Here is a 12,260-nt window from a genome sequence, read left to right as displayed (position 1 = left end):
TAGGCAGGTTAATGCACTCACATGGTGAGCCGTAACTTGAACCCAGCCCACTGACCCTGCCTACTTGCAGAGCAAGCCCTAAGCAGCAAGTCCGCAACTGGTCGACTGTCCCTGTGCTGTTAAGTGTCAGGAGACAAACCAAACACCTGTGGTAAAAACTGCAGGAACCTGTTCACACAGCTGGAACCCAAAACAAACACACAGAGAAGGGTCAGACAGAAATAGATCAAAGCCAGGAGGTCAATTTAGTTCCAAATCACAGAATGGAGAGTAGTTAAAAATAGCCAAGTTAAGGGTCAGAACTGGACAGGAAACGGTACAAAATCACTAGGCAGAGGGAGGTCAGAGGCAAGCGGAAGCTAGATCCAATAGCAACCATTCAAGACATGCACAATAGCAACAGGAGCACAGCAAAGGAAAACCTATAACTGGCAAGGGTGTATTGCCAGCAGGTGGCTTAAATAGAGTACGGAGTCCCTGGATCAGACCATAATAGGTCCAGGGACTCAGCACCCCATTGGACCAGAATACAAGCAGTCCTGAGATAGGCAGGCTGAGCACTCAGCCTGGATCAAGAAACATACACGGGTGATACAAATAACTCACTAATCTCCCCCAGCCAGCATGTGCTCTCGCATCACCAGAGGGTGTATCTTAAGCGGGACAACATGAGCGGGTGTAGCCTAAGTGACGCATCATTGGGGGTACGGCTTAAGCGGGACACCATGAGGGGGCATGGCCTAGGTGTTGCATCACCAAGGGGAATGCCCTAGGCAGCGCATCACAGGGGGTACAGCCTGGCAGTGCGTCTGACACAATGCTGCAGTGCCCAAGCCACAGACCACAGCGCTAGAGCTCGGACAGGTAAGTTGGTGACAGTAATCTGTAGTGAAGGTAATCTTCTTAACAGTGTCTGTATTTGTGAGTTATCCCCTCCCTTCTGCTTCTCATCTGTGTCATGTGACCAGCAATCAGACTTTCCAAATAACTTTGCATCTTATGTGTGGACAGAAAGTCTGTTTCTCCATGTATTCCTATGGGAGCCTCAATGTCAGTCTCTTAGGAATGATTAGAGAAGTAACTGACTTCCTGTCCTGTGTCAGGTGGAGATTAGAGAGTTGGTCACATGACACAGCTGAGGATCAGAAGGGAGGAAATAACTCACAAATACAGTCACTGATGAGAAGATTACATTCACTACTGATGACATCATGTACCTTTCTAGCAGGTCAGAGAATAACATTTCTTTGTGGAAGTGCTACTTTAAGTTTATCCACGCAGTGCCTTTAAGAATTAGGCTGCATTCACACAACAGTGAATAAAAACAGATGTTAAAAACAGTTAAACTGCCAGTTACTCAAGGCTGTTTTTTTAATATCTGAATAAACAGACATTAAAAACGGTCCCCTTGTATGGGTGCTGTCAGGCTGTAAAAATGGACATGTCCTATTTTTTGATGGCCAGTATACATGGTTTCATTACCAAAATGGATGTGTGAATATACCCATATACTGTCATTGTTTAAAAAAGCCTGTGTGACAGGCCTCTTTCACACGGGCGTCGAGTGTGAGGGCCGGATAGGGTGCGTTGCGGAAAATTGTGCAATTTTTCTGCGAGAGTGCAAAGCGTTTTAATGCTTTTTGCACGCGCATGAGAAAAATCGGCATGTTTTGTACCCAGACCCGAACCTCTTCACAGAAGTTCGGGTTTGGGATCGGTGTTGTGTAAATTTTTATATTTCCCCTTATAACATGGTTATAAAGGGAAAATAATAGCATTCCTAATACAGAATGCTAAGTAAATTAGGGATGGAGGGGTTAAAAAAAAAAATAATAATAATTAAACTCACCTCATCCACTTGTTGGCATTGCCCGACTCGTCTTCTGTCTTCTTCTTTGATGACCTGGGAGGAAAAGGACCTTTGGTGACGTCACTGCGCTCATCACATGGTCCATCACATGATCCCATCACCATGGATCATGTGATGGACCATGTGATCAGAGCAGTGACATCACCAAAGGTCCTTTTCCTCCCAGGTCATCAAAGAAGAAGACAGAGGACGAGCTGGGCAGCGCCAATAAGTGGATGAGGTGAGTTTAATTATTATTATTATTATTTTTTAACCCCTCCATCCCTAATTTACTTAGCATTCTGTATTTAGAATGCTATTATTTTCATTTATAACCATGTTATAAGGAAAATAATAATGATCGGGTCCCCATCTCAATCATCACCTAGCAACCATGCTTGCGATTTTCACGCAGCCCCATTCACTTCTATGGGGCCTGCGTCGCATGAAAAACGCACAATATAGAGCATGCTGCAATTTTCACGCAACGCACAAGTGATGCGCGAAAATCACAGCTCATGTGCACAGCCCAATATAAATAAATCGGTCAGGATTCAGTGCGGGTGTGAAAGAGGCCTTAAAAGGTTTTCTCCAAGATAGAGATAGGTCATCAATATCCAGCTCAGTGGTGCCGCAAACTAACAGTGTGCAGAGCGGAAGCAGAAGGCTCCGTACACTGTGTAGTTTCTGGTATACTGAAGCTCATCTCCCATTCATTTGAATGAGAGCTGACTGGCAGTATGGAAGCACAGCCACTGCACAGTTTACAGAGCGGTCTGCCTCCAGCTCTGTACACAGTATAGTTTGCAGCTCCATGGCACCCCGAAACAGCTGATCGATGGGGTGCCTAGTGTAAGATTCCAATAGATCTGATATTAATCAATCACTTATAAGGAGGGTTGAGTTATTAATATCTGTAGCCCAGAGAACCCTTTTACCTGTGTAAGGGTCAATTCACACGTCAGCAAAATGGGTCCGCATCCGTTCCGCAATTTTGCGGAACAGGTGATGACCCATTAATTTTCAATGGGGCCGGAATGTGCTGTCCGCATCCACACTTCCGGATCCGCACTTCCTTTCCGCCAAAAAATAGAACATGCCTATTCTTCTCCGCAATTGTGGACAAGAAAAGGCATTTTCTATGAGAGTGCTGGCGATGTGCGGTCTGCAAAATGAGGAACGCACAATGCCAGTGTTTTGCGGATCCGCAAAACACATATGGATGTGTGAATTGACTCTAAAAGTAGAACAATTTCTTCCTGTGTGCTTCTGCACCTGTGCAGCCGCTCTGCATAAGAGAGGAGATGTCCTATACATTGCCACAACATGCAGTGCATAGACCCATTAAAGTCAATAGGTCTGCCCGGTGATGCAGTGTGCACATGGCCGGTAACCAGGTTTTGCGGATCCGCGGTTTGCAGACTGCAAAACACTTACGATCACGTGAATGTGGGCTAAGGAGAAGTAGACTCTGAAGGCATCACAGAAAGTTGGCCAGAAAAAGATATGAACCTCAAGTTCATCAGTCAATAATTGATGAGTAACATCATCTTCTCACCTAAATTACTTACCATTTATTGCTGGAATGCCAAACTCTTAGGCCTCTTTCACACTACAGTATTTTGCGTTCCGTATACGGTCCGTTTTTTGCGTTCCGTATACGGTCCGTATACGGAACCATTCATTTCAATGGTTCCGCAAAAAAACGGAATGTGTTCCGTATGCATTCCGTTTCCGTATTTCCGTTTTTCCGTTCCGTTGAAAAGATAGAACATGTCCTATATTTGGCCGAGAATCACAGTCCGTGGCTCCATTCAAGTCAATGGGGCCGCAAAAAAAACGGAACACATACGGAAATGCATCCGTATGTCTTCCGTATCCGTTCCGTTTTTTGCGGAACCATCAATTGAAAATGTTATGCCCAGCCCAATTTTTAATATGAAATTACTGTATACTGTATTTGCCATACGGAAAAACGGAACGGAACAACGGAACGGAAACGGAACCACAACGGAAGCAAAAAACGGAACAACGGATCCGTGAAAAACGGAACGCAAAACACTGAATGCAACATACTGTAGTGTGAAAGAGGCCTTACTATTATCAATCAGTGATAGCATTATAAAGCATATGGCAAAAATATGTAATCACAACCATAGGATGATGCAGTCATATGACAGCTTTGAATGCAACATACAAGGGGTTAATGGTAAACATCTGAGGCTTTCTGACGATAGATCATGGTCATGAAAATGTACATTGCGGAACATGAATATACTCACACCAATGATGTACAGTCACCATGAGATGTTAGGGTACTTTCACACTAGCGTTAAACTTTTCCGGTATAGAGTTCCATCATAGGGGCTCAATACCGGAAAATAACTGAACAGAACCGAATGCTCCAAAATGCATTCTGTTCTCAAAGCGGAGAGAAAACCGCAGCATGTTGTATTTTTCGTCCCGGGGATGCAGAGCAGAACGGATCCGTCATGACCCCAATGCAGATGGATCCGTTTTCTCTGGCACAATCTGCCACAATAGAAAACGGATCCGTCACCCACTGACTTTCAATTAAGTTAATGACGGATCCGTTTTGGCTATGTTAAAGATAATACAACCGGATCCGTTCATAACGGATGCAGATTGTAGTATTATCAGTAACGGAAGCGTTTTTGCTGAACCCTGCCGGATCCCATCAAAAACGCTAGTGTGAAAGTAGCCTTAGCTGGCAGGCAGTGTGTCACAGAGGCAGATCTCTTTTAATATGTGCAGCTTTAAACACTACACTCAAGTGGAACAGCAAAAAATGTATCAAAAAATAAATAAAAAAAATCCCCAAATAAAGTAATACAAATCCTTTGAAATGTGAGATGTGTTTTATAATGTATGTAGACTGTAGTTGTGCACTAATGACCTTGATGGGACAAGTCACGATGAACATATCTGCAGACAATCAAGCAGGAATGGAAAATAAAATATTATTTTACTGAAAAAGTAGTAGATGCTTGGAATGATCTTCCAGCAGATCTGGTTGGGTTGACTATAAACCTGCCTGGGATCAACACAGACCAGATGGACGTGGTCTTTTTATGATGTCATTCTTCTAGGTTTCTAAATTCTAGCATCATCTGTGGTCACCTTCATATCATCATGCACAAGAACGACTATGAATTAGATATGGGTTTCCTCTGGATACTCCGGATTCCTCCACAACGCCAAAGACATACTGATAGAGAACTTAGATTGTGAGCCCCACAGGGGATAGCCTGATGCTAAGGTCTGTAAAGTGCTGTGGAATAGAGCAGCGCTATATAAGTGCATAAAATAAATAATTACATGTAAAGCAAGTAAAAGTTGTCCTTACCCATATTGACAAAACTCATGACTGTATCGGCCTCACTTATAACTGCTCCCAGTGGAGGGCTCTGTGTGCTCAGAGTAGTGAACAGTGGCCTGGATACCCCTTGCCCTCCATCATCCTCTTCCTCACTGCACATCGCATGATAAAGATCCAACATGAACAAGGGTGCTGATGATGGAAACTGGCCACCGTTTGCGGGTCTGGGTCTCCCAGGCAACCCCAAGATGGACAGTATCTCTCTCTGCATTTCACGCTTCTCTCTACCACTTAATTTCCTCTGGATAAAACTTGATCTCAGATGATTTTTCACAAAACTTCCATTAGCAAAATGGCACAAAAATCCGGCAATACAAAGTATGGTCCAAATATAGCGCAGAACACCGGGCATCTTAGTAGATAAAAGAACTGTCGGTGATATAAAATATTACCATCCCTGAATCCAGGGGGGGAACAGCTTGAAAGTCTTCTCTTCGGTTTCGCTGTTTGAATACGTCTCAGATATTATTCCCACTATACTTTTAGGTACAGGAAATCCACAAGTGCTGGATCTGAACTTTCCTCCAATAACAGGTAAATTTTGCTTCCCCCAAAAAAAGAGAGTGTATGCTTAAGGAGAGAGGGAATTCCTGGCAGAGCTGGCTTCAATTTCCTTGAGTGATTACCAGTTCTTAAGCCTGTTCCAAGCAGACTAGCAGAAACCTTCCTCCTGCAATGGGCTCTAGAGGTCTCCAGCTCTCTCCCCTTGCTCTGTAACTTGGCAAATTAAATTATAGGTGTTAACTTGCAACCTACCCAGGGAATGATTGGTTAAGCATTTGGTCAACATGTTTTTCCATTTATGATGTGATGCGATTATTTCTTAGGTGCATGCATCTTGAGAGTTATATTCCTTGCTGGAAATGATCCCTCTTGAATTCATTCTTCTGGCACTTAGTTTTAGTTAAATGAATTGTCTAATTCTGCAATACATGTACAGCACATTCAAATGACAGGCTTTTATCCAGGGACGGTTTTAGACCAAGTGTGGCCCCTGGGCAAAATTAAAAGTGGGGCCCCAAATCCTGAAATATTGGACTAGCAGTCTGACAGAAGCTTGTAGGCACGGACAGCGGTTGCAACCACAGCAGCTGATTGTAGAATGCCACATCATCTCTCTTTAGCCTTTCCACTGTAAGACCTTGTTCACACCTCAGTTATTTCCATCAGGTATTGTGAGCCAAAACCAGGTGCGAGTCAAAAACACAGAACAGGTGCAGGTCTTTCCATTATACCTTATGTCTGTGTAACCTCCACTCACAATCACTGATGGAAATAACTGATCAAATAACTGACGTGTGAACAAGGCCTAAGCTGCTGATCCTGCAGTCTCTTTGGGTATGTTCACACAGAGTATTTTCTGTGCTTAAAAAAAAAATAATGCAGAATCTGCATCAGTTTTTTTTAATGTTTTTTTTCTAATGCATTTTATAAAACAGTTTTTGATGCAGTTTTGGCGTGGATTTTCATTCTTTCCCATTTTCAGTGGGAATTCTGGACATGGACCCCACATTATGAATGGCCAGGGCACTTCTGTTTTCCATGGTGCAGTTTATAAAACCACAAGCTGAAAAAAAGGGTTGTCCCATCCGGGCCCCTGAAGTGAAGGGAGAGCATAATGCACATGCACAGTCATCCACCATTATACTATGAGTGCTCTGTAAATAGCTGATCACTGGCAATTCCTTAGCAGTGAATGGAGATAATGCTGCACATGCACACTGTTATGGGGGACCTGTGGAGGACACACTGCTATGGGGGATCTATAGATGACACACTGTTATGGGGGATCTGTGGATGACACACTGTTATGGGGGATCTGTGGATTACACACTGTTATGGGGGATCTGTGGAGGACACACTGTTATGGGGGATCTGTGGAGGACACACTGTTATGGGGGACCTGTGGAGGACACACTGCTATGGGGGATCTATAGATGACACACTGTTATGGGGGATCTGTGGATGACACACTGTTATGGGGGATCTGTGGATTACACACTGTTATGGGGGATCTGTGGAGGACACACTGTTATGGGGGATCTGTGGAGGACACACTGTTATGGGGGACCTGTGGAGGACACACTGTTATGGGGGACTTGTAGAGGACACTGTTATGGGGAACCTGTGGAGGACACACTGTTATGGGGGGACTTGTGGAGGACACTGTTATGGGGAACCTGTGGAGGACACACTGTTATGGGGGATCTGTGGAGGACACACTGTTATGGGGGACCTGTGGAGGACACACTGTTATGGGGGATCTGTAGAGGACACACTGTTATGGGGATCTTTGGAGGGCAGACATATGGGGGATCTGTGGAGGTCACACTTATGGGGGATCTGTGGATGACACTGTTATGGGGGATCTGTGGATGACATACTGTTATGGGGGACCTGTGGAGGACACACTGTTATGGGGGACCTGTGGAGGACACACTGCTATGGGGGATCTGTGGAGGACACACTGTTATTGGGACCTGTGGAGGACACACTGTTATTGGGACCTGTGGAGGACACTGTTATGGGGAACCTGTGGAGGACACACTGTTATGGGGGATCTGTGGAGGACACACTGTTATGGGGGACCTGTGGAGGACACACTGTTATGGGGGACCTGTGGAGGACACACTGTTATGGGGGATCTGTGGATGACACACTGTTATGGGGGACTTGTGGAGGACACACTGTTATGGGGAACCTGTGGAGGACCCACTGTTATGGGGGATTTGTGGAGGACACACTGTTATGGGGGACCTGTGGAGGACACACTGTTATGGGGGATCTGTAGAGGACACACTGTTATGGGGGATCTGTAGAGGACACACTGTTATGGGGAATCTGTGGAGGACACACTGTTATGGGGGATCTGTGGAGGACACACTGTTATGGGGAATCTGTAGAGGACACACTGTTATGGGGATCTGTGGAGGACAGACTTATAGGGGATCTGTGGAGGTCACACTTATGGGGGATCTGTGGATGACACTGTTATGGGGCATCTGGCTGTGATACTGCCTCAATGTGTGACATAGCTTTACAGATTCCTTTATTAGCAGCCCTGGTCTGCTCCCCCCAAGTACTGGAAAAAAAAACTGCTAATTTGGACTCCAACGCCCTGAAATTAACAATGCAGACTACCTAAACAATGCCGTCTTCATTAGTTTAACTAGAGCCCTCTATGGCCCAGACAGCTATGCAGTAATTGAACGCAGCGAGGCCACGTCACAAGCACCACATGAGCATGCCGTTTGGTTGTGTTCTGGAGTCACAAGGAGCTCACACAGGGGCACAGAGGGCTTACATACGAAACACAGAGAGCACACACAGGGGGCACAGGGAGTGTACACAGCGGGCACAGGGAGCTCACTCAAGGGCACAGGGATCCCACACAGGGAGCACACAGATGGGGCATAGAGAGCTCACACAGGGGGCACAAGGGAGCACACACAGAGGGGGTAGAGGGAGCTCACACAGCAGGCACAGGGGAGCGCACACAGAGGTGGCAGAGGGAGCTCACACAGGGGGTACAGGGATCACACACAACGAGCACACACAGCGGGTACAGGGATCACACACAGGGAGCACACACAGCGGGCACAAGGAGCAACACAGGAGGGGCACAGGGAGCACACAGGAGGGGGCACAGGGAGCGCACAGGAGGGGGCACAGGAGGGCCACAGGGGTAACAGAGCTGACAGTGGGAACTTACATCAGTACTTGAGGGCAGTGCAGGGCTGTTACAATGAGAGTGTGACCCCAGCAGCCCTGCACCCCCTCCTCCACAGACACGGCTGCATGCTTCTTACTAGATGGACTTACCAGATACTTTGATAAGAGGGTCTTGAGAGCCCTCTGCAGTCAAGGAGCTAAGGTCAGAGTCTGGGGGTCGGATGCAGAAGAAGGCTGTCATCCCAGTATGAAGTTAAGGCCTCCAGACTGGAACAAGTGCAGGCAAAGGGTGGGGGCGGGGCTATGTTTGCTCCGCCCACACAGAACGTCCTGATGCCGGTCTGTGGCATAGAATGTGCCCATCTGCCCATCACTCAGGATTGTGGATAATGCAGCCTGCTGGGCTGTCACTGAGGTCTAGTGAGATGGGGAGACTGTGCGGGGGGGGGGGGCAGGGAACAGCAGCAGTGACTGTTCTTACAGAGACCGTTGCAGCATGGTAATGAGACACTCCTCTTAACAATTTTGAGGGGTATTTTTAGCCGAGGAGGAGTAGGAATTTTGCGGTAATCTATCTATCTCTTATATATATAAAAATGAGTTTCTGTCTGGACGTTTGTCTGTCTGTCTGGACGTTCTTTATGCGTGACCAAACGACTGGACCGATCTTTACCAAATTTGCCACACAGGTACATCAGGTGTCGTGGAAGGTTTTAGACCGGGTCTCAGCTCTCTAGGACGTACCGTTCTTGATATATTCCCCCAAAATGACCTGCATTAGCCAATAGAAGCCAGGAAGCCTTTCACTTAAATCCGAACTGCCGTTTACACGGTCACATGTCCCTTATTAGCCAATAGAAGTTCGCAGGTCTTACTCCAGGATTCCATAACAACTGATCACAGGTTTTCGCAGTTTGCAGGTCCTTAAATATTCAGTCATATGAGGTGTGTCAGTCAATATAAGTTCATATTTAATTTATCCAGGTTTTCATAGCAACACAGCCATAAATAGACTGTACACACGGTCACATGTCCCTTATCAGCCAATAGATCACAGTTAAAGGGGCGGTCACAGTTTAAGGGGCGGGCACTGTGGAGGTCACTGTTAAAGGGGCGGCCTCTGTGGAGATCACTGTTAAAGGGGCGGCCACTGTGGAGGTCACTGTTAGGGGGGAGGGCACTGTGGAGGTCACTGTTAAAGGAGAGGTCACTGCTCAAGTGGCGAGCACTGTGGAGGTCACTGTTAAAGGGGCAGGCACTGTGTAGGTCATTGTTAAAGGGGCGGCCTCTGTGGAGATCACTGTTAAAGGGGCGGCCACTGTGGAGGTCACTGTTAGGGGGGAGGGCACTGTGGAGGTCACTGTTAAAGGAGAGGTCACTGCTCAAGTGGCGAGCACTGTGGAGGTCACTGTTAAAGGGGCAGGCACTGTGTAGGTCATTGTTAAAGGGGCGGGCACTGTCGAGGTCACTGTTAAAGGGGCGGTCACTGTTTAGATCACTGTTAAAGTAGCTGGCACAGTGGAGATCACTGTTAAAGGGGCGGGCACTGTGGAGTTCACTGTTAAAGGGGCGGGCACTGTGGAGGTCACTGTTAAAGGGGTGAGCACTGTGGAGGTCACTTAAATTTGGCGGACACTGTGAATATCACTGTTAAAGGGGCGGGCACTGTGGAGGTTACTGTTAAATAGTTGGGTACTGTGAAGGTCACTGTTAAAGGGACGCTCACTGTTAAAGGGGTGGCCACTGTGGGGATCACTGTTAAAGGGGCAGGCACTGAGGAGGTCCCTGTTAAAGGGGCGGTCACTGTTAAAGGAGCAGGCACTGTGGAGTTCACTGTTAAAGGGGCGGGCACTGTGGAGGTCACTGTTAAAGGGGCAGGCACCGTGAAGGTCACTGCTAAAGGGGCGGCCACTATAAAGATCACTGTTAAAGGGGTGGTCAATGTTAAAGGGGTGAGCACTGTGGAGGTCACTGTTAAATGGGCGGGCACTGTGAAGGTCACTGTTAAAGGGGTGGTCACTGTAGAGGTCACTGTTAAAGGGGAAGCCACTGTGGAGATCACTGTTAAAGGGGCGGGCACTGTGGAGATCACTGTTAAAGGGGCAGGCACTGTGGAGGTCACTGCTAAATGGCCGTCCACTATGAAGATCACTGTTAAAGGGGTGGTCAATGTTAAAGGGGCAGGAACTGTGGAGGTCACTGTTAAATGGGTGGGCACTGTGAAGGTCACTGTAAAAGGGGCGGGCACTGTGGAGGTCACTGTTAAAGGGGTAGTCACTATTGAATGGGCGGGCACTGTGGAGGTCACTGTCAAAGGGGCAGTCACTGTTAAAGGGATGGGCACTGTAGAGGTCACTGTTAAAGGGGCAGGAACTGTGGAGGTTACTGTTAAAGGGGCGGGCACTGTGGAAGTCACTGTTAAAGGGGCGGGTACTGTAGAGGTCACTGTTAAAGGGGCGGCCACTGTGAAGGTCACTGTTAAAGGGATGATCAATGTTAAAGGGGCGAGCACTGTGAAGGTCACTGTAAAAGGGGCGGGCACTGTGGAGGTCACTGTTAAAGGGGTAGTCACTATTGAATGGGTGGGCACTGTGGAGGTCACTGTCAAAGGGGCAGTCACTGTTAAAGGGATGGGCACTGTAGAGGTCACTGTTAAAGGGGCAGGAACTGTGGAGGTTACTGTTAAAGGGGCGGGCACTGTGGAAGTCACTGTTAAAGGGGCAGGTACTGTAGAGGTCACTGTTAAAGGGGCGGCCACTGTGAAGGTCACTGTTAAAGGGGCGAGCACTGTGGAGGTCACTGATAAAGGGGCGGGCACTGTGGAAGTCACTGTTAAAGGGGCGGGCACTGTGAAGTAACTGTTAAAGGGGCAGCCACTATGAAGGTCAATGTTAAAGGGGTGGTCAATTTTAAAGGGGCAGGCACTGTGGAGGTCACTGTTAAAGGGGCGGGCACTGTGGAGGTCACTGTTAAAGGGGCGGGCACTGTGGAGGTCACTGTTAAATGGGCAAACACTGTGAAGGTCACTGTTAAATGGGCAGACACTGTGGAGGTCAATGTTAAAGGGGTGTCCATTGTGGGGGTCACTGTTAAAGGGGCGAGCACTGTGGAGATCACTGTTAAAGGGGTGGGCACTGTGGAGGTCATTGTTAAAGGGGCAGGTACTGTAGTGGTCACTGTTATGGGGGATACTATTGATATCTTTTTACGACACACGGAAAGATGAAATTAAATAGATTAAATATACCCGTGCGAAGCCGGGTCCTTCTGCTAGTATACACACTGAACAAAAATATAAACGCAACACTTTTGGTTTTGCTCCCATTTTGCATGAGCTGA

The 12,260-nt window shown here is 47.1% G+C and overlaps 1 protein-coding gene across 3 annotated transcripts in view; it reads right to left on the bottom strand.

Moving 5' to 3' along the window:
• Positions 1–9,202, bottom strand: part of LOC122932204 (bone morphogenetic protein 8A-like) — a 76,917-nt gene extending 67,715 nt beyond the window's left edge. The window contains exons 1-2 of one of the 3 annotated variants that reach the window (XM_044286484.1): positions 9,072–9,202; positions 5,217–6,172 (exon numbers count right to left, since the gene is read on the bottom strand). In XM_044286484.1, coding sequence (XP_044142419.1) covers positions 5,217–5,601 — 385 coding nt within the window. In that variant the 5' untranslated portion in view covers positions 5,602–6,172; positions 9,072–9,202. The remainder of the gene's footprint in view (positions 1–5,216; positions 6,173–9,071) is intronic. The other 2 variants (XM_044286485.1, XM_044286486.1) reach the window with 2 other exon arrangements.
• Positions 9,203–12,260: the final 3,058 nt, after the last annotated feature.

This window comes from Bufo gargarizans, chromosome 3 (genome assembly GCF_014858855.1).
Source record: "Bufo gargarizans isolate SCDJY-AF-19 chromosome 3, ASM1485885v1, whole genome shotgun sequence".
Taxonomy (NCBI): Eukaryota; Metazoa; Chordata; class Amphibia; order Anura; family Bufonidae; genus Bufo; species Bufo gargarizans.
This window is presented reverse-complemented; position numbering and strand designations above follow the sequence as displayed.